This window comes from Parus major, chromosome 1 (genome assembly GCF_001522545.3).
Source record: "Parus major isolate Abel chromosome 1, Parus_major1.1, whole genome shotgun sequence".
NCBI classification, from domain to species: domain Eukaryota; kingdom Metazoa; phylum Chordata; class Aves; order Passeriformes; family Paridae; genus Parus; species Parus major.
Window position 1 is genome coordinate 10,582,331 of NC_031768.1, and position 22,633 is coordinate 10,604,963.

At 39.8% G+C, this 22,633-nt stretch overlaps 1 protein-coding gene across 17 annotated transcripts in view; it reads left to right on the forward strand.

The window, feature by feature from the left end:
* The window catches only part of DMD (dystrophin), a 1,134,919-nt gene that overhangs the window by 1,077,915 nt on the left and 34,371 nt on the right, over positions 1 to 22,633 (forward strand). For 13 of the 17 annotated variants that reach the window (XM_015620877.3, XM_015620912.3, XM_015620930.3 and 10 more), the window contains 6 exons: positions 576 to 661; positions 3,179 to 3,336; positions 11,536 to 11,702; positions 13,783 to 13,894; positions 18,934 to 19,070; positions 19,833 to 19,871. In XM_015620877.3, the coding sequence (XP_015476363.1) occupies positions 576 to 661; positions 3,179 to 3,336; positions 11,536 to 11,702; positions 13,783 to 13,894; positions 18,934 to 19,070; positions 19,833 to 19,871 (699 nt within the window). The remainder of the gene's footprint in view (positions 1 to 575; positions 662 to 3,178; positions 3,337 to 11,535; positions 11,703 to 13,782; positions 13,895 to 18,933; positions 19,071 to 19,832; positions 19,872 to 22,633) is intronic. The other 4 variants (XM_015620939.3, XM_015620886.3, XM_015621004.3 and 1 more) reach the window with 1 other exon arrangement.

Sequence of the window (22,633 nt, forward strand, 5' to 3'; positions counted from 1 at the left end):
TTTTATCATTTCCCCAAACATATTACAAGTGTCTCTGTCACTGCACACTGCTGGCAGAGGCTGCTTTTTGTGCTCGGCTTCCTGTTGCCTTTTCAGGCAAGTCAGGGCATGGTTGGCAGACAATAAGCAAAGGCTTCCTAGAAACAACTGCTACGTTGGATTTCTGGTGAAAGTAAAGCTATATTGTCTTTGGCAAAACAGCTGGTTTGCTGTTCTGTCAGGGACCTCATCTCCTCTGAGAATCACTCAGCAGCAGTTCACAGAGAAGCCTGTTCAAGGAATCATAGGGTAAAGACACTTCATTCACATTTTACAAAAAAGGAGATGAGCAGTTATTTCTGATGGAGACCATTTTGGGTAGAATTGATACAACAGCACAGTGCAGTTCAGCTATGCCTTTGAAGCCACAGCAGTGTTTTATTTTTCACTTCTAGCTTGACTAATAACCATCCAGCTCGAATGTTCTCTGTGAGATTTAATTTAGGAAGACTAGAGTACTACAGTGAACTTGGCTATAGTAAACAAATTATGACATGAATGGATTGTATTATCAGCCAATGTTTCTTTTCCATTAGGGGTCGAACAGGAAGGATCCGTGTCTTATCTTTCAAAACTGGTGTCGTATCCCTTTGTAAAGCACACCTGGAAGACAAATACAGATGTAAGTCGATATAATTATTTTGGGTTTACCTTATGTTTGTGTTCCTGTTTTATTCCTCCTGTTTATTTATTGAATAAACATTTAAATAACATACAGAGACATTTTAGATATTGGAGATGTCAAGTGTGTTAATTTCTTTCACCTTGTACTTTTAAGTTATTTGTTCTCTGTAGTTTTAGATACTTTAGCACTGTGGTTGCCAAACATTTTTGATCACTTCCCTCCCAACAGAAAAATTTTTGACCATGCACTTCCAGTAGATGTATGTCTATTTATAAATTATGTACACATATCACTGTACTAGTATATTGTCTGCATTATAAAGCATACCAGAAGTAGGAAGTTAGGAAGGATGTGATAAAGATGAAATAAACACTATTGTTGGATTGTCTTGAACACTCACTGAGGCACAAGAACCCATTTGGAGATCTGCACACCTTTGAGCCCCTTTGGTTCAACACACCTTTATACATAAAAATGCATGTCTACAGGACACTTGCATTACACTATTTTCAAATATATTAACTTTTTAAAATTATTCCCACATTGTGGTCAGTCTTATTATGTACATTGTGTTTAAATGTAGTTGCTTACTTTAAATAAATAAATATTAAAGGTGTGCAAATTTTACACATTTTAAGAGATTAAATACTTAAAAGAACTCCACTTGCAGTCTTAATTTTACCTGACTAATGAGTCAGTTCACTAATGAGACTAGGATCCAGAAAAGATTGACTGATAAATGTGGTTCTCAAGAGTAACTTTCTTGTCAAATTAACTGGTATCACTCATTCATGCACTTAAAAATACCACTGAAAATTCAACCTTTAGGGTTTGACCCATAGCATTTTTTCATCAGTTGTTATCATTTTAGTCTCTAAAAATGCAAGCTGAAGAACTCTAAAGAGAAAACAGACAGTACCAACAGCGGGGTCTGTGCATGACAATGTGTAAGTGGATCAGATTTTAGGGCAATCACAATGAATGTCACAGTTTAGATTTCTAGATGTTTCATGTGGGTGTTAAGAAAAAGTATTCAGATAATCTTTTAAGAAAATTACTCAGTAGAGATATTTTTCAAAATTATATTTCATCAAAGATTATCGAAGTTATAAAGGAAACCATTTATTCATATTTTAGATACTCCTGCAGTGTGTGTGCACAGTAATGCGTAACCTTTTAAGTGTCCTCTAACCTTTCAGAGGACACTTAATGTTTTAATGACAGGGAAATTGAAAGCTGGATAGCTGTGGGAGAGGAAGGATTTGTGTCTGTCTTGCTGTGGTCTGGCTTTGCCATCCATTCTGAAGTTGTGGTGCAGTTGCTATTAGTACTGCTGCAAGTATGCAATGACTTGCACCCCTTACAATTTTTCTGTTTCATTTGTGCAGCAGAGCAGAGTTGGTTGTGCTAGAGCAGCAGTCTTAAGGCTTGCAGAGGTGATGGAAGCATTCATCCCAGAATTATTCATTATGAAACTAGACTTTGCAAGAGTGAAATTCATGTAATTAAAAAATAATCCTTTCTCTATCTGTTCCTTTATTCCTTTGGAAGAAAACATGTGTCAAAGCAGTGCTAGGAAAGTTATCTCAAACAGCACCTTTATAATTGTATCCCTGGTGTTGGGTGAAATATTAAAGTGACTCCAAAAAAAGAGCATTATTTTATTCTAGTCTTATTTTGCTCTCTCTTTTTTCTTTTTAACTGTTGAAAAGTAAGGAGAATTTATCCAGGTAATGAATGTATTGTCAACAGAGATGTTGCCAAATATTTTATTTGATGATAACCTGTTTTTTTTCTTTTTATTGTGAATTCTATAACCTCCTCAATATATACGTAGTACAATTAATCCCCACCAAATTAAATTGAGCTTATGAAGGGATAATAATTCTGTCCTGTAAGGATTTTTTTCTAGAATGATGTACATGGCTTCAAGTGAGATTTCACTTCAGAAGCAAAAAATTAATATGATATTTAAATTTGTGATGGATGGCAGGTTCTGCCATACTATAATTCTTTTATTTTAGAAATTCTCCTGAATCAAAAGATGATCATATATCAAAGTTAGGAAGCTCTTGTTTATCATTTTAACTCATCTGGAAGAGAAATGGATTCTCTGAGTTGTGTTTTGATTGCTAAGACTTGAAATGGTGCTCTGTGTTGTATGAAATTATTTTACCATTAAACATTAAGATGTGTGTTGTGGCATGAAGATATTGCTGTTTAGTTAGCTTTGTTAGGAGTCACTGCTGCTATTATCAGTAATGACACAGGTGCTGTGTGTTAGAGTGGCCTTTTGTCCCAGGTACAAGACAGAAACACTGTTAAAAATTACCACTAGACTTACATTTCACAGAAAAACCCTGGTGTTTATGGGGAAAGAAGCAGCCAGATTTGTGTTCATGTCCTCCAAGGCTGACAACCGCACCTGCGAGCCTTGGAAACAAGGCAAATCTGGGCTGCTTGCCACGTCCTGATAGCCGTGCTTGACCTCTGGTGTCCTTCTCCTTCCTCCAGACCTGTTCAAACAAGTGGCAAGTTCCACTGGCTTCTGTGACCAGCGCCGGCTGGGGCTGCTGCTGCACGACTCCATCCAGATCCCGCGGCAGCTGGGGGAGGTGGCCTCCTTCGGGGGCAGCAACATCGAGCCCAGCGTCAGAAGCTGCTTTCAGTTTGTAAGTTCGTGTTGTGCTGTCTCCGAGTTTTCCCACTGGTGTTTTGTGTTGAGCTGTACTTCTGAGGAGGATTGAAAACCTGGGATGAGGGTTAGGGTACTGAGGGTCATGTGATGGTAGTGGCCATTGGTGTATTAAACTGTGCCTTTGACGAGGTACATTTGAATTAGCTCAGACAGCAGGTAATTGTCATCGGGGCTTCTGTTGGAACTGAACCCTGCAAACTGTGTCTTTGATGTGGCAGCTCCTGGCTTTACAGTTTTCTATTGCCCAGCAGTAGATAACTATTTATTGCTGTCATGGAGGTGAGCAGCAGTGGTTTATCTGAATTTTGGGCATGTACATACCAGTGACAGCCAGGTGCCCAGGGGAGTGATAGGCGACTGCCTGCAGTGCTGCCTAGGGGTGAGGAGTGCTCAATGAGCTCCTTCCACTCCTTGAATGGATAATACCAGTTTTCTTTTAAAGAGTACTGAAAGAATTCCTGTCCTGTCTGTTGAGGAATACACAAGCAAACTTGAGGCTCTTTTTCAAACTTGTAAATTATTTAATCTTGGGAAGGAAGAGAGTTAAGGGAATTATTCATCCTTATCATAACTACCAGCAGAATGCACAAGATGAAGACAGCTGCTTAATGAAAAGGTAGAGGAGGGGAGGTAATGTATGGTCTGTGATTAACTCTAAATGCATCTTCTACATTACAATGGAAGAAAGCTCTTTTCCCATCTCCTCACTGTCCCTGAGGGATTTTTTTGTTTGCTTGGGGATGGGGGGAGTTGTTTGCTTTTTTGCCTGCTGCTCAAGTTTCATTATGTAGTAGTTTCAGTTCTGTACTAAGCAAAACACAGCAAGTGTTTTCAATGAATATTAATGCATGGAAGTAGACTGCTTACACACAATGACTATGAAAAGAATCTTAATTCTAAAATCATCACAAACTTCAGTTGTGATGGGATATTAACTTCCTGTATTTTTGACATTATTTTTAACAGATTAATTCTACAAGATTTACATTTGACTGTTTCTGTCATTCATGTCTTGACCTTTTATAATTCTAATTTGTATTTGATGCCATTTCAGATGAGTGTTTTATAGGGCTGTGTCCTGGGTGGATAACTCATGCTCATAAACTGTGCACAGTGATGTTGATAGTTGTGTTAGATCCTGCTGGTGCTTTCAGGCCTTGACTTCCATGTTGAGCTTTCAAGTGACACCAACACAGAATTATTATGCAGCAAATCCATGGTAAAAAATTTGTACAAATGACCTTCCTCAGAAATTAGGACTCACTGGATTCTGTCATTTTCCCAAGTGAAGGTGAGCAGCACTTTAGAACATCATTGAAAAACTAGTAAGGAAAGTGACCTCAGAATCTAGCAAAACCATAGTTGTTTTTTTTTTTAAAGAGGACTGCCATTCTGTGTGTTTCTACTAGGAATAAAATTATATAAAATCACAGTGATGAAACACACCAAACCCATTTTTTTAAGGTAGGAAGAAGACTCTTGGAAATGGTCCTATGCAGGTCTGGGAGTTGGACTCAGTGATTCTTGTGGGTTCCTTCCAACTCAACTTATTCTGTGATTCTGTGATTTTGTGATAACTGTTTATTTGAGCAAAATGAATTAGCAACATTGTTATTAGAAATGAAGACATGTCAGCAGGCTGAATGTTGTACCACTTCCAGCTGCTGACATTTCTAAGAACAGCCCAAGCACTGCTGGACACAACCTTTGGCAAGCTCAGAAATCAGAGCACCAGAAAACCTGAGGTTTCCTTCTCTTACCTGCCCTGAAAAATAGATTTTCTTCTTACCTGCAATAGGAGGAATGTCATCCTCTCTTTTTTCCTCCAGATGAGACTTCATTGTAACTCTCAGAGTGCAAGTTGATTTCCATCCTGGGCTGCAGCAGAACAGATGATCTTCTAGGAGGGACAGAAAGGGGGAGGGAGGCTGAGACTAGGAGGGGATACAGAGGAATAGATGGGATGGAGTCCTAGGGAGAGGAGCAGAAATCCAAACATAGGGAAAGCCCTAATGAAGGTGAGGAAGAAGGAATTAAGGAGTGGAGAATAAGGATTGTTCTTAGGAAAGAGACAGTAAGAACAACAATAAGAATAATAATGATGAAGGAAGCAGTGTGGGTAGAATGAGGCATGAAAGAAAGGAGAAGCCAGGAATGGAGATGGGGAAAGAGACAAGGACTTTCCATGAGAAAGGGAGAAGGGGAACACTGAGACATCCTTTCAGTGTAGGATGGTGGGCACCAGGATCCACAGGCTGGGGCACAAGTACAGAAGTGCTGGTGAGGGAGAACACAGAGCAGCCCAGGAAACAGAGAGGCTGGAAAAGCTGGACAGCCAGGCAGTACTGCTGCTAACAGCAGCTTCCTTTTACTGAAGCAAGATAATTCATTTTTGAAGAATATTGTGGGGGTTCATAGTTTACATTACTGCATGGAAACTAATTTAAGTCTTTCTTTGTACGCCCACGTTGAGGAATGCTTCTTCTTTAGTTTTGGGTTTTTTCTTTACTTTCTTCTTCCTTCTTTCTTCTGGTGATGAAAAGCCAGCAATTTAATTGCAGTCATGTCAAAGTCGTAACAATTGTGTGCTTCAGAAATGGTTCTTCCAGCTCCCTTAGGTTAGTGCCCTGGCAACGGCCTTGTCTGTCTGCACAGCAGCAGAAAAAAAGGGGATGTTTACTGTTCCCACTGATAACAGGGGAAATGTCTCCTGCTTTTTGAAGAGTGAGTCCTTGGGAATGACGTTTGGGCAAGGAGGAGCCCAGCCCTGCTGTTGGCAGCATCCTTGCCTGCTGCGCTCCTCTGCTCCTGAGAATTGGGTCCCCTTCTGAGCTGCTGCTCCAGTCCTCCTGCTACTTCTCACTCCCCCAGCACTGACTTTGCTTTCCATAGTTTTCTTCATTTGCAGGAAGGTGCTGGGAGAAGTTGTTGGGAGGAGAAGGATATCATGGGACTCATCTTTCCTATTTGGGGCAGGGTGTGTAATTTCTGCTTTGAGATTTTAAAGAAAAAATACTTTTAAGTTTAGAGAGCAAAGAGCTTAATCCAGTGACCACTTGAAGACTGTATAGTTCTGCTTAAGCTCAGAAAGCATCAAAGCAATCTATAGATGCATGAAAAATTGAGTGAATTCAGTGTTGCTTCAGTGTGAAAGGACTTTCCTTTTAGTTCTGTGATGAGTACGTTTTTTAAGTAAACAGGATAGGGAAATGATATGGAGTGAAGGACACACAGTTTTAACAGTGGAAAATTATTAATATGCTTTCCTCATATAGTGTAAACAGGACCTAGGAATTCACATCACTGCCTTGGATGAGTTACTGTGACATTGGGACTTTGAAGAAATGTGATGAGAGAGCAGAGTGTAGCTCAGATGAAAATGTCCCTTGCCATATTGCAGGTGTTGGATAGCTGGTTCTTAGTTATGAAATGCTTTAAGTATGCTTTTTTTCCAAGGATATACTTGAATTAGAATTGGTGTTAAAAGCTAGAACAGATGAAGCTGAACAGTAGTAAAATATGTGCAGTGAATTCATACATGTATTTTTAAACCTTATTTTGCTTCACTTTGATGAAGCAAAGTATTTTAATACTCTGTATTGTATATAGTCTTCATTACTAGATTTGTATTTGATCAATGGTAAGGCAAGATCAACCTGCTTTCTAGAACCATGAAATTTGGTGGTTTTACTCAGGCAAATAAAATCCAAAATAGAGCTGTTAGTCCTTTTAGGTGGTATTGGAGTGTTACAAATCCTGGGCCAGGACCCTGAAAGTGACTTTGGCCATAAATGTGGTGATTTGAGTTACTTGGACAGTTGTTTCTTGAGGCATTTTTTATTGCTTTTATTTTTTGAGCAGTTAGAAAATACCATTACTGTGTATAAATAACTATGTACAGTTATATATACAAGTCTATATTACTCACAAGTGCAGTGTTACTGTTGAGGAACTCGATCTCTTCTAAGAGATGCAGGCAGACCTTGTTTCTATTCATAGGATATTTCTTCTGCTGCTGGCTCTGACAAGAGAGAGATGGCCAAAGGGAACTAGCAAATCCTTCCTCAAGCTGCTGTGCTGTAAATGTCATAAAACAGCAATCCAGGTTTTATTTCAGCAGGATTTTGTGAACCTGTGCCTGACTTTGGAGTCAATCTTGAAGAGTCCTACAAGTGAACTGCTTTCAAAAACTATTTTACAGTGGTTTAGGGGATGGGGATCAGAAGATGGTGTTCAAGTGTGGGTCATATAAAACAAATAAAACACTAAAAACATTGGCTGGCGTAGTCAGTGCAATCAAGTGTAATGCAGGAGTGGAACACAAGGGTGAGGAGTGTTAGGTCTGGCTCTGGGGAGACAGGGTAGCCACTCTGTTGCTGGCCACTCTGCATTTTTAGACTTTAACAAGTTGTAAGAATCCCATCCCTCAGTTTGGTTTGTCCAAAAAAGCATTTGCTAATGTAAAGCTTTCCACCCAGGGTGAAAAACACCATTAAATTAACAATTTTAATTTATTTCTGGTCAATTTCCTATACTGCACATAAACAGAATATAGCTAATCAAAAATGCTATCAGAAATTTCTGCTGTATTATCTGACTCAGTCCAAAAACCTAGCACATTGTTCATGTAAAATCCCAACTGTATTTTGTAGCATATTTCCTATTAAGGACAGACAAAGTTAACACAGCATAGGATGTTTTTTAAACTACTAGGAGGAGGAAGAGGGAGGGAAGAACAAAAAATGCATCTCCCAAGTATTGCATAAAGATGCTAGCACCACCCAACTTCCTATTTCCCCATTGTTTCTGCAGAATAAATACTGAAAAACAGATGTCTGGAACATAATGAATTTGAATGTCCTCCATAACAAATTGTTACTTGTAAGCTGGAAAGGCCTTAATGAATTTTACTTTATGATTCACTCTGTTATTACCATAAAAATTGGGAGTTGCACAGAAATGTGTTCAAGACAAGAACCATTAATATTCTTTACAGCTTGATCTTGTTGCTTTAGATATGAACTGTATGAATTCAGCCTTTTTCCCGTATGTAAAGTCTTCAGCTGCTGCCTTACTGGATTTAGAGATTATTAAAAAAATTGTAATAGCAGCTCGGGAGACAGTCAAGAACTGTCTGTCCTATACTGTCTGACCCTGACCAGCTTTTCTCCACGTGGCTTTAAATCTTCATGTAATATAATTCAGAACCAGTTCTGATACATTTTAATGCACCTAATCTCTCTGAGCACAGGTTTTGTACAGCCGCCATACGGAGCTCTGGGTAGGCAGCTATTGGGACTGCTGGCAATTGACAGTGACTGCAAAATTAAAATAGATCTAGGGTGTTACAGAAAGTCTTTCATTGCCACAGCATTTTCCCTGCAAATTTAAAGCAGCTAGAAGTGGAGAGCTGGCTACAAGCTTGGAGCGGCTCATTCTTATTCTGACTGCAGCTTGCACTGCAGCATTTCTGTACACCTCATGTTTTTCTATTAGGAATGGTATATTAAAGAGATCTTACTAATTTTTATTTTTTTTATAGGCTAAGAGGACCTATGTATAGAAAGTGTAGTTTGCTAGGCAGGGTAATGGTTTGCCAGTGTAGTTGCTGGCTGAAGCTGGATCCCTCTGTGAATCACAGAAATCCTCTCCCCTACCTCTTTATTGCCCTGCCTTCCAGCTGAAAATATAGATGGTCATATTTTATAAACATGCCTTTCACTTGGGAGTTCCAGAATTAATTTAATTCGACTGAATTCACTGATGTGCTGTGGCAGGAGGCAGTATTCACTGTTCTGAACAAATCCCCTTTCCAGTGTTTACTGGACTTTATTGTGCTTTTGATATTCTCTTTTTTATTTTTGAGGGGCCTTCCTAAATTCTGTAGCTATGTGAAAAAACAGAGAACCAGGGTTTAATGCAGAAGATGTCAGAAGTGTTTCAGCGTGTATTCCATTTAATATAATCCTTTCCTAAATATCAAATTGTGAAGGACTTTATCTGAATAATTCTAGATAAGTTCTGATTTCATGTTTTCACCCCAAATATCCAAAAAAGGATATTTTTGACTATACTAGAAGTCCCTGTATATGGACCCCAAGTGTAGTCATCGAGTTGTTGGATGGTTTCCCAAATGAGCATCTCTAGAAGGAAGCTCTGATCAAGAATCCTTGTTTCTAATGAACTAAAGTATTGCAACAGCATTTTAAGTCAATTTTAGTGCAATGCTTTATTCAGGGCATATTACAGCCTTTGTATTTCACATCTTTTTTGTGGGTTTCTGTCTGAAAGACTGCATTTTTCTTAGCCTCCAAATATTGATCAGTTAATTTGTTTGTCAAGGTTACAAACAGTGTTAGATTTAAAAGAAAACAAAGAACAAAACTACAGCTAATTGGTTTTCCCTATAGCTCTCTCTCCTGCAGATCAGTTGGGATATTTTTTTCTCGAAATTCATTGCTAGCATTTTTAGTGGAATAAGGTTTTAGGTAGATTATACTAAATTCAAATTTCGTGAGAAGCTGGAGAAGTAACTGAGAGCAAGAATAAAAATCCTCAGCACTCAATCCCCTATTCATCTTGGTCCATGTACATGATACATTAATGCTTATTATTTATTTAAATGCTTCAAATAGGTTTGGAACCACAAAGGAAGACAGTCAGCCTTGTGAAGTTTAAAATATAAAAGACTGGCCTGCTGAGAGCTGTATTTGAAAGCCTAGAGAAAAAGGAAAACAGAAGATTTAAATATATTCAGACCATAAATATGCTGTTACTGTGGGTAGCATGGAAGGAAATGTCTCGAGGAATTGGAATTAGCATGTAGTGATGGTTTAGAGAAACAGAGCAAGATGTTACCTCTCTTCATCACTTGGGCTGTTCCTTGTGTGGACACATCCTCCCTTCTCCCACCCTCTCCACTAGAGCCCCTTGAGGTTTCCACCTGATCCATCACCTCACTTTCAGCACTGAGACCATCTCCCAGGTTCTCAGATAACCAGTTCTGTGCAGGCTTCACGACACCCTGCACAACAGAGGGCTGTTTCCTGTAAACACTGACTCCATCATTCCACTGTTTTCCTTTAAATCCTTTTTCATGCTCCTTGCCTTTGTTCTGCACTGTTCTTTGCAGTGTCCAGCCTGCTGGTGCAGTGTGACCTCTACCAATGCACAGAGATCACTGCTGTCCCCAGTTTCCTCATGGATTTTCTCTTTTTGTTTTCTTTTTTCATATTGTGGGCGCTCTGGGTAGAGATGATATATCATTTTTTCAGGGGTGCATGATGCCTGGCTCAATGGGATTTGGCTCTGTGACTGAGCTTCCTTGAAGTTACCATGAAAGAAATACCTGAAATGTCACACTGGATGGGATGGGATGGGATGGGATGGGATGGGATGGGATGGGATGGGATGGGATGGGATGGGATGGGATGGGATGGGATGGGATGGGAAGGCAGCAGAGGAATGGTTTGGTGGAAAGTGTTCATAGCTTTTTCTGCTGTTGGCAAAGAAATGAGTGTGGGATGTAAAGGACTATGAGAATCATATTTTGTGGGACAGAACTGTATTGTGTTTGCAGTCAGTGAAGGGAAATTTAAAGATCTGGTGAGAAGAGGAGGTTTGAGGCATTTAAGGAGAAAGGATGTTCAACAACAAGTCTTGAGAGAGATTTGAATGATTTCCTTACATATGCATTATGAAGAAAGGTCAGTGTGATAATGAAAGATGTTAAGGAGAAAGGAATTTTGATCAAAAGACATGCAATTTTTAGGGTTTGGATAACAGTTTTTAAAATAGGTGAGAAGCAGTGCTATGCAGGCTCAGATAAGAGAAACAGGGAATGTGAGATCAGGCATCAAAGGCGATCCTGTAAGTGGATGATTTTCTCTGTGACAAAGTACATGGTAGTGCTGTCTATTGTAATAGAGAGAATAAGAGAAAGAGAGGTTTGAAATATTAATAATAGTTTTCAGTTCCTGGCTTGAAGGCAGGATCCTGGGGATTTTTTATTTTAATTTTTTTTAATGAAGAGTTGGACTGGGGGAAAAGCTGGAGTATATTCATGGAAGTGATATGGAGTTGACAGGAAGCGAACAGCTTGAACTTTTAATTAGCTGCTGAGTAGACAGATCAGTTGTGCTCAACCCCTGTCATTTTTCCCCTTGTGTTGCAGGCCAACAACAAGCCTGAGATCGAAGCAGCCCTCTTTCTGGACTGGATGAGGCTGGAACCACAGTCCATGGTGTGGCTGCCTGTCCTGCACAGGGTGGCTGCTGCTGAGACCGCCAAGCACCAGGCCAAGTGTAACATCTGTAAGGAGTGCCCCATTATTGGATTCAGGTACAGACTCCCTCCCTTTCAGCCACTTGCACTTCTGCTTGGTGGATCAAGAGCTCTGCCTGATTCCAGGCAAATCAGGAGCTTCATTTTGTAGGCATTTTGTTCTTGGAAAAAATAATTGTGATGCAGACACAAGGGAGAATTGGCCCTTAGACTGGGTACAGTGCTGGGAGACTTGAAGAAGACAGTAGTCATCTTTCAGTTAAGATATGGCCCTTCCTCTGTTTCCCAGTCTTTCCATTCCTCAACAAAAACATTGTTGGATTGCACAACTAACACAATTTGCCTTACATTCAATGTGTCCTATGCAGTTGCATTTTCTGAATTGCATCCTAATGGGTTGCTTTCTGTCATGTCATAAAGCAAGGAAGTGCCTTGAAAATTCTCAGGCATGTAAAAGCTACATGTGCATTTCTCATAGAAAGAATGTTGGTGGAACATTAACCTGGAGTGGGGGAAATGTTGCTGGTCTATTTAAACATCTGGATTGACACTGTGGTTACTATGGCAATGAATAAGTCACTGTGTTGTAAAATGGCTGTGTGTTGGTGTGCCTGTTGAGAAGCCACTTAAGGGCTAAGTAAATACTCACTTTCAATTATGCCTAGACTTGTTTTATCACTTTGCTTTGCAATAGCTGCTTTGTATGGTTTCTGCCCTTTTTACACACAGTCTTCCTTTACCATTGGCGTTTCTCCTTCTGTGTTACCGTGTTGTTTACAAAGAGCTTTCTGTAATTTTGTTTCTAAAACCCAGATAGATAACAGCAGAAAGCAGTGCTACACAAAAAAGCCATCGTTTTGCTCCAACCTGGGAGCAGACGAATGTTGCTTTTATGCATGTAGTGGGGCAGTGCTTTCTGCCACAGTTTCACAGGCAGTGGGAAATGGGGGAAATTATGAAGGTATTTCTTGCTTTGTTTTGAAGCTGAGGCTGTTGCTTTAATAGTCTAAGTTCTTTTCCTTTTGCTTTTTATTCCCCACTTAACTGGGAAGTGATAAATATTACTGAGGAAGAGCTATGGATTGGATGTTAGTAATTCAACACATCCACAAAGTCTAATTTTCCCATTCCCAGATATGGTTTATGAACTACTGTATTACTTACACAGTTTTGTATAAACCAGCCAAAGACAAGTAGGTGGAATTGAAAAGTGCAGCCCTTAGAAATATCAAAGGATGGCAAGTGAATGGATAGCCTGTTGTAAGCACCAAAAACTCGGGAAGCAGACACTGGAGCTCTGTGTTTGTGTCTAATTTTACTTGACTGATCTCATCTGTCTCTTAAATTTATATAACAAATCTATTATCATGATAGTAGAATCTGTCTGTTGCAGATTTTTTTCTCTGTCTTTGCAAGTCATTGAAACCCTGTGTACACACTTGACAAAAGGATTCTGTATTGGGAGGCTTTTAGAAAGCTAATACTGTGCACCCAGTTCATGTAAAACAATGTTCTTTTGAGGTCGTTGTGGCTGAGCTGCTTCGTGTATTTGGAACAAGACAACCCTTATGCCTCCGGCACTTTCAACCTCTTCAGCACAGCAGATACAACAGTTAGCTGCCTCATAGAGCTGATGAGATTAAATAATGGCCCAAAAGTGCATTTGGAGTTTTGCATGGATGGAATGCTCTACAGGAAAATTGTTTTTATAGATGTGCTAGGAAGGACACAAGGGGGTTGCCAGAGTGACTGACTTACTGATAGGGCATTACTTTTTTTGAATTTTCCTCCTGGAGGACATTCTGTTTAAGGAATCATGACGAAGAGCAAAAGATCTGAAGTTATTGTCATAGAAATAAAAAGTGTGGTAGTGTCTTTCATATATTAAAGGTGAGTGAATGTGTAGAAAACTTCACTGTTGCCCAATATAAGAAATTTTTTTTAAGATTGAGATCTTTGACAAACATCTGAGGCAGCAGTACCTGTCCCTCAGGGCAGAAGAGCATTTCTGGGCATTGCATACTGTGTGACATCTCACAGAAGAGAATTTACTAACACAGCAAACTTGATGGGGGATATGAAGCAGTCATATGCAAAGCTCTGAAGCCATGAAATTTTCTTTTTTATCCTCTTTTAGGTACAGAAGTTTAAAGCACTTTAACTATGACATCTGCCAAAGTTGCTTCTTCTCTGGCCGTGTTGCAAAAGGTCACAAAATGCACTATCCCATGGTGGAATATTGCACACCAGTAAGTAGCTGTTTTACTGACCCTTACTGTCCCTTCTTAGGTAGAAAGGAAAACCTTCTTTTCCTGTGTGCAAGGTAATGAAGTGTTAGGACTGCTTTTCTTCCCTCCCCCAGTATTAAATCTCATTTTATATACTAAACATATCAGCAATTTTCCGTGCTTAGTCAAGGATACTCCAATGGTTTGAAGTAAACTAAAGTTCATTGTTTGCACAGTTCTGTGTTGTAATGTATTGTTGTGTGCTAATGACTTGTTCCATGTTCAGTGTTATAGGTCACTTTATAGATCCTCCTGGAAGCACATGATTTGTGTAAATACTCATTCAGATCTTGGGTCCCAAGGTCTGAATTTCTCCACATCAGTGTGTGATTTTTTTTCCTCCTTTCCTCATCAAGTTGCTGCTTCACTTGCTTTCACCCACAACAGTATGGTTGCATTTTTAAGTTCTTCATTATTTCATGGTACCTTTGTATTGTATGATCTCTTGATGATATAAAATTCCAGGGAAGCTGTCATGTTGCAAGGTGGATTTCATTTCTGAAGCAGGGAAGGCAGGGTGTTCAGTACAGGGTGCTGCAGGGATGGTGTGGTGAGGGTCTTCACCCTTCTTTCACAGCTTCCAAAAGGATTGGTTTTGCATAAATGATTTTTTCACACCTGACAGCTGGCAAAGAAAATTCTGGATTTCTCTCTTAGTGTGCCCTTTTTTCTTTTTGGCCTCTCAGGACCAGAGCAAAGGGGCATAAATTAGAGACACTCTAAAGTTAAACTTCCACCACCTAGCAAGAATGAGTTTTCAGCTGCCTTTGCTATTGCTTGTATTGGTTTCGAAGCAGTGCACTCTGGTCAGCATTTCGTGGTGAGATAGGATTATTCCTACTCTTTCATCTGCTGGTAGTCATAAATGGTGAAAATAAAGCATCAAAATTACACTTGGAATAGCCTCATAAAATAATATGAACAGTCTTTAAATCTTCATCCAAGCAAAAATGCATATCAAAAGTGCAGTAAAGACTCTCAGATTTTCTTAGAGACCTACAAAAGAGAGAAAAAAAAATAATGCCCCTAAAATATTATAGTAAAGCAAGCTTAGGTTTTTTGTTAATTTTAACTTACGGATAGTTACTTGCATTATCTATCTTTTGATAGCTTTTACCTATCAATGGCCATATTTCCAGGGAGTCTCTGCAGGGGCAGCCAATGCACATTTGCTGGCTCTTTGTCAGTTCTCGTTGGCGTTTTCAGCGCTGTCCCCCAGGGACGGAGGTTGCTGGAAGGGCGATTTGCCTGAACTGCTGCACAAGGCAGAGTGAATCTGGTGCTGCTCGGGCAGGTCTGAACAGACTTCTCCATTGCAGGCATTCCTAGAGCAGAATCTCATGATCTGAGTCGTAGGCAGGGTGAGGGAGTGAGTGAGTGAGTGAGTGAGTGAGTGAGTGAGTGAGTGAGTGAGTGAGTGAGTGACTCCCTGGGAGCCTTCCTTCCACCTGAACCCCTCCCTCCTGGATTGACTGTGGGTTTGCTTTGCACTTTGCTACTCTTATTATTGCTAAGAAACAACGTGGGAGATTTGTGAGTGGTGAACAGAGTGCACAAACCAGTATCTCCCAACTATTTTCTTACCCTTTTGATGTGTTTTGAGGAAAGAAAAATAAAAAAGGATTATGAGGTGCACCCCTAGCCTGCAGCAACTCATTGCAGTGCTGCCTCCAGCAGGTTTGTGTTGTCCCTGAAAATACAGATTACTAAGAGGTGAACGTGGTGGTGAGCAGAAAACCTGCCACCATGTCCAGCTTGCTGGATCAGAATAAAGAACCATTCACAGCCAGTGGATTTTTCCCTGAACTCCAGCAACCCGTGCTAATGTGCCGTGCCTGGCTGCACAAGCAGCCAGCTGAATTAGAGAAGGATTAACTGGGGTGGAGGGGGAACTGAATGTGACACACAGCAAGCCCCACTTCTTTTTGTGTAGCTGCTATTACAAAAAATTTACCCAAGTATTGGGGTACTGAAAATCCACTGAAGCTATGTCTAGTTTGTAATTGTTTTCTAAATGAATGAAAAAGAGTATGCAAGTGGCAGAGCATTTATCAGTCTTCCTCCACACTAATCTCTCATCATGAAATGCATTTTGGCAGATGCAAGACATGTGATGCATTCTTTGATAATATCTTTGCAATAATTTGATGTGCACACTGAAGTGTTCTGATATTTTTATTCTCCCTCCCTCTTAGTATTAAGAAATTTTTGAGCACTGCAGTCTTTAATTCTGCTTAGGGGAGTTTTGAGAACTCATGCTAAATACCTGAGGGATGTGATAATTTTCTCTCTCTTGCAAAAGGTTGAGTCAGAATAAGGGCAAGGCAGTTGCCTGGTTTTCATTTAGACAGAAAAATTATAACGATTATTCCTGAAGGGAGCACAGCTCAATTTATTGTTCAAAGATATAGGACTTTTAGAGAGGTTTCAAACAAAGGATAGGCGACAACTTATAGACTGAGATGTAAATGTAGGATGATTTTTCTGTTAGGGTTTAATGAACAGTGACACACAAACATAAAAAACACCTTGTTGGAAGGAAGTGTGTCAGACTGACAGACCTGTCTACAGCTGGGGTTTCCACTCAGGGCTGAGGTCTGGGGAGGGGGGTTGGCAGGACACTTTCTTAAACCAAACTGGGAAAAGTCAGCTGGTGGTAAAGCTATTCCTAGGTGAAGAAAAATAACTATTTCTTATGAAATAGTTTGGTTTCAGAATAGGTTTGGAACATGCTCAACCCATCTGCCTATATGTTGCTTTGATTTAAGAGAGCTGGGATGCTGAAACTCCACTATTTCTTCCTCATAAATGAGTTGTGCTGGAAGTTTAGATTTGGATGATTTTACTCTGAAAATCATATGTAATAAAACATCTGTGGGGTAAATCAGAAGGTTTGGCTGAAAATAGCCTGTTTATCATCTTGTCCATGTAATAATCACATTATCTTTGCCTTTTTTGTGCTCCTTGAACATTTTTTAAATGGCAGTTGGATCGTATGAGAGGTGTCTGATGCTTTTAGTTGTTGCTAGAAGATATATTTTCTTCTTGAGATTCTTGTGGTACCAGCTAGATTGGGATGCTTCTGTGCAAACACAGCATTTTGCTGTTTGGTTGTAATAGAAAAGGTTCAGGGGAGAGAGGGGGGAGAGCAGTCCCAGGAAGGCTGAAACAAAGAATGTTTCATTGCTGATACCTGAAAACACTCAATCCAAATTACAGTCAAATGCAATAGAAAGTGTTCTCAACATCAAAAATAGACAGGGCATAAATAAATGGTTATAAATGGCACAGGTGAGCAGCTGGACAGAAAGCTGTGCTTAGTCTATTTATACTGAGATTAAATATTAAAAGTTTTTCTGTGTTTCCAGCTGATGTGCTCTGTGTGCTCTCTTGATGACAAGCTGGTTAAGAGCTCTCCTGGCAGGCATTGCAGATGGAATTCAGCAGAGGGAATTCCTTCCTCCAGGGGGCATGGGCAGGGAGCCACCTCAATAAATCACCTTTCTGGAGTCCTCTGGGTGGTCTGGGCACACTTTATCCCTCCCTTCCCCAAATGTCTTTACTTCAGATTAATTAAGGAAGGAATACTTAATATTACCAACCATTATCTTAGTTTCTTGAAAATACAAATGCTGCTGTACTGGCTTATAGGTTCTGCTGTGTCACTTCTCTGCCAGTCATTGCTTACACTGAGTGTTCCTGCCAGACAGACTGACTAGATAGGGAGCCAAATTCTTTCCAGCTTTACATGAAGCTCATAGGTGTTGTAAGTACAGGCATAATATTTGCTTTTTCTGTTAAGGCTTTTCAGTCTTTCTGCAGATATTTTTTCAGGGCATCTTTAATTTTTCAGCCTTTTAAAAATCTATGTATGTGTGTTTGAGCAGCTCAGTGAAGGTTGGCTTAACTGATAGGTTCCAGCACGTCCTTCCCCTCTATGCAGATGGCATAGGAGTCAGTAAAAATGTCAGAAAGATTAACTTTTCCCTAATTTCTTTCCTTTAAATTAGATAGATTGGAGGAGCAATATTGTTATGTGGGTCAGGAGGAACTTAATTTACTGTAAAAGATCAGTACTTCAGGGTCTAGTGTTTCTGCCAGGTTCAGAGAAGGGAGCGCAGCCTGACTGAAGTAATTGAAGTCTTACATTAAAATTCATCATAAAATTGTCTGATTCTTCGTCAGACTCTCAGTAAGTCTTGCATCTTCACAGCAGACATCCTTGAAACTGTTCCTGACTATTTCTGGTCTTTCTAAATCTACATTGTGCTCCTCTACTGGTCTCTACAGCAGCAAAGGAAGGCTGCTTCAGGGCAAGGGAGTAGAAAACTTCATGCAAATTGTTCTCTCCTCAGAGTATTGATCTTAAATGCCTGCTAGCTTCACATTGAACAGGTACAGGAAGAAATAACTGATCTGAGAGCTTTCAGAAGCTCTCACCTGCTTTTTTTTCCCCTTTGATCAAAATACTAATGGCACAGAAGGCTGAGGAGGGAAACTGGAAAGAAAAGGTGCCTAGAGACTTTCATAGATTGACAAGTCCATGAGATGGAGATGCCTGCCAAGCGTGTGGTAAGAGTTGGGATCCAGACAGTGAAGCACCCAGCTGGACACACGGACTGGCTGTGTGTCCTCCACTACAGCCATTTTAGTGCTGAACCAAAAATAGGCAGAGAGTACCCCCACAGCCAGGTGAGGAAATGACAAATTATGGTCTAATTATTGCTTGTCTTCTTGAGATCACCTGAGGTGAGGCATGAGCCTCTCAGGGGGTTTTGAAACTTCTCTTTCCCTCCTTCCTCCCCACTAGCAGTGTCTGTGTAGTGCATTGTAAGGTGACAGTGATGGACAAAAAAAATTTGTGGTTCTGGGGACCAACCCTTTGGCAGCTCTGCTTGGTGTGATCACAGCTCTTCCAACTGACCCAGCAAAGGAAGAGGCAACTGAAACACAGTGACAACCTCATGACAGATGATTTCATTGTGATTTGTGGCTTTCAGACAACTTCAGGAGAAGACGTCCGTGACTTTGCCAAGGTACTAAAAAACAAATTTCGAACAAAAAGATATTTTGCAAAGCACCCACGAATGGGCTACCTGCCTGTGCAGACTGTCTTGGAGGGAGACAACATGGAAACGTGAGTAGCTCTGAAGTGTTTAAGTAGCAATTCATTTGGTACACTATTTGAGCTCCCCAGCTGGTGCCAACTCCTTTCACTTCCTAAATGCATAAAGCCTCTTTATGTCTTTCATTTCTGTTTACCTCGCCTGGCAGGAAAACACAAGCTGGGCTTCCAGTTGTCATTGCCTTTATCTGCTTTCACCTGTCCTTATACAGGAACTTCAGCTTCAGTTAAAAAAAAAAATACTCACAGTCTTACTGGCAGTCTTACAGACTTCTAAGTTTGATGTGCAATTTGGAGGCTAATGATACATTTATTATTTTTTTTTCTTCCAAACGGGTATCTTTCCTTGGTTTTCTTTTTTTAATTAGGCTACGGTATTTGTGACCTTCCTAGATGATTTCTTCTTTTCTCAGCCTATAAATTTAGTCTTATTAAATGACTTTGATGTCTTCATGGGAAAAAAAGCAGTAATGATGCACATGGAGAAATCAATGACTTAACCCAGCTCCCTTTGGTTCTTTACACGTTTAATCAGTTGTTTAATGGCAATTGCATGCAGCTTGTTCTCGCTCTTTCTCTTTCTCTTTTTAAATTTTATATTCCGAGGTTTTTTTTTCTCACTTTTTGGTTGGTTGCTCTTCACAGCCATTCATGTTGGTCTGTTGGATTTCTGCTTTTTAGTTATTGTGACTTTTTTTTTTAAACTTTCTGTAATTATTTTGCTGCTGAGTTTCTTCTGCCTTTCTCTTCACCTCCTCATTTTTTGTCTTGCAGTCCTGTTACTCTGATCAACTTCTGGCCAGTAGATTCTGCGTGAGTACTTTTGCTGAAGTGTGCTGCTGCTGCTACTGCTGCTGCGCTCCCTCACTTTTTCTTTTTGTTTATTTCTTCATTTAGTTTTACATGAGATCATTTCCTTCTTTCTTTATGATTATTTCCTTTGATGCACACTCTGAAGGAATGTTTTGATCCCAAATGAGTAGAATGAGATAAATCCTGGAATTTCCAGCAGTCATGGATTTTGTACTTTTGTACTCTTTCTGGAGTATGTATTTTTCATCGAATTAACAGGGGTTTTGTGCAGACCTACTAATGCTTATCAAAGTTTGTCATTTAAAAGCCTGTGTTTCTGAATAAGTGTCAATCCCTCTGAATGTATACTAAATGCTTTTTGAAAGACAGAGATGGAACTTGATATGGATTTAATTCAGTTTTCAGGAATGACACAGTTTTGCAGATAAAGCTGTAATTTGGTGCTATGTGCAACCGTGCACACTCGAGTGCCCCATTTAATCCAGAGCTCACTGAGTATTTTATTACAGTCTTTTAGATACATTCAGATTTGTGGAGGCAGGTTGAAATGGGGAAATGTTTACTGTATTTTTTCAGAAGTTAAAGAACATGGGGTTTTCAGCTGTGGAATAGATTTTCATTCTTGCACCACTCCAGCACATGCATTGTCTTACTGTTGTAGTAATAGTCTCAGCATAAACTAAAGGTAGATATATATTTACCATTGTGGCATTTGCTACTTCTAGTGTTACACAGATGTTTCTAGAATAATGTTAAATAAGGATTAATTTTAATTCAAATATTGATAACTTATGAGAAACTAATAAATAGATTTTTTTATATTTCTATATGGTAAATTGTATATGGCTTGCAACTCCATTGAACTTTTTGTAGAATAAACGAGTGAAATGTATACATTGGAATAGTGATTTATAATTTTCATTGGGAGCACAAACCCTTGGGAAGCTAAGGGAAGTGTTCTACCTCTAGGAAGTTTAAGCAACCAAGAAGCACATCTAATACTGCAAACCTCATATGGCTGAGAATTCACCCACAGAGATGCCAAAAGTGTGGAGCCAAGCTGAATTAGAGGCGCTTTGAGCTTGAGGATGCACTTTTATAGATGCAGCTATGGATCTAGATTCCTTACATTTCAGAACAATCTCAAAGTCAAAAGTAACATTCAGAGAAAGCTTGGATCATGTGGAATACCATTGCTGTGTCTGACATAATATGAAATTAGGCTGTCATAACATGGTTATTTCTAGTTACTTGTAGTAATGACATTGTGGTGTGCCTACACCGATAGCTTCACACCAAAGGTTCGCAGTTTTATATCACAGGGAGTTTAACACATGTAATATCTGAGGAACAGGATTTGTGCAGAGAGTTTGCACTTTTTGTCAGACTAACTCAGGTATCTTCTGGAGCATAATCCTTCCATCTGGTCTGACAACAAAGCAGAAAAATAAGAAATTAATAGTGGCTGGAAAGAATTGCCCTTAATTTTGTTCTGCTAACTTTATTTCTTTCCTTCATGCTATAGCACTTGACCTGCAATTCAAGTTACTGAGCTACCCAGGTTTAAAGCCGTTTCTCGGTTACAGGGTGATGCCAGCTTCAGCAGACAAACCAGTTATCATAAAACTTCTCCATGTTTTCTACACTCATGCCTTTTTCTGGTGCTCTCGTGCCACTTTTCTGGTTATCCTTGAAGTGCCTCAGAAAAGCATCACCTGGCAGCACTTAGCAATGCTAGTGCTCTTCTGACACCAACATGTGGTATACAGGGAACTGTTTATAAATAGATATTTTTTTGTTGTTGAAAATTAATGGCTATTACTGATTATTGTCCAGTATTTTGTCCAAGATACGCTGTTTGCCAGGCATTAAAGGGACAGTTCACAAATTGTGAGAATTTGTATCTTTTTACTTGAACTGTGATGGTGCAATGATGGAAATACAATTTACTTGTTTCTACACTTTCAGGAAGCATCAACTAAAATGCTAAACAAAGAAAAGTACCCTCATCCTGCCAGCCAGGTCTCTGGGGGTGCAGGGAATTGCAGGAAGGTGGTGTTTGCCACTTGGTCACCACTTGACTTGGCTAGAACTCCCAGGCTGCTCCTGCAGACCCCAGCATGAACAAGGCAGCTGTGGAGCCCTTGTAAAAGGGGTGGTTATCTTGGCTAAATATTGGCTGTGCCACTCAGCCATCCTGCTGACTGTTTGAGCTGATTAGATGTGCTGGATATTTGTGCTGTGAGCTCTAGCACAGGTGGCCACTAAGAGTACATAAAATACAGTTGTTCTCAAGTTTGCTCAGAGCCTGGCAAAAGTATCTCTGAGCAGCTGAGTTCCACACAAAGCAATGCTTCTCTAGCAAGTCTGTTTTCTTATGCAGACTTCTAGAAAGCTGTTTCAGGTACATCTCCCCTGCAGTATGTTCTGAAGCAGAGACAAACCTGGAATTGTAGACTCACTCCCTGCTTGCAGCTGGCAGAATCAGCTCCAAGTTACACAGCAACTTGTTGTCTTTTAAAAAATATGTATTTTTATATATATTACACAACTTGGTCACTTTTGAAGTTACAGCATAATTTCAAGGCAGCAAGGATATATTCATGCAGTCAGGCCTGACTTTTTGCCATGCAGTACTGCAAAAAGAGGCATCTCATTGCCCAGTAGGTCCCAAGCAAGTGCTGTCCCAAATGCATGAGCAATGTCAGAGTGTGAGGCACTGAGAGAATGATCCAACTCAAAACTGAAACTACTTTTAGCAC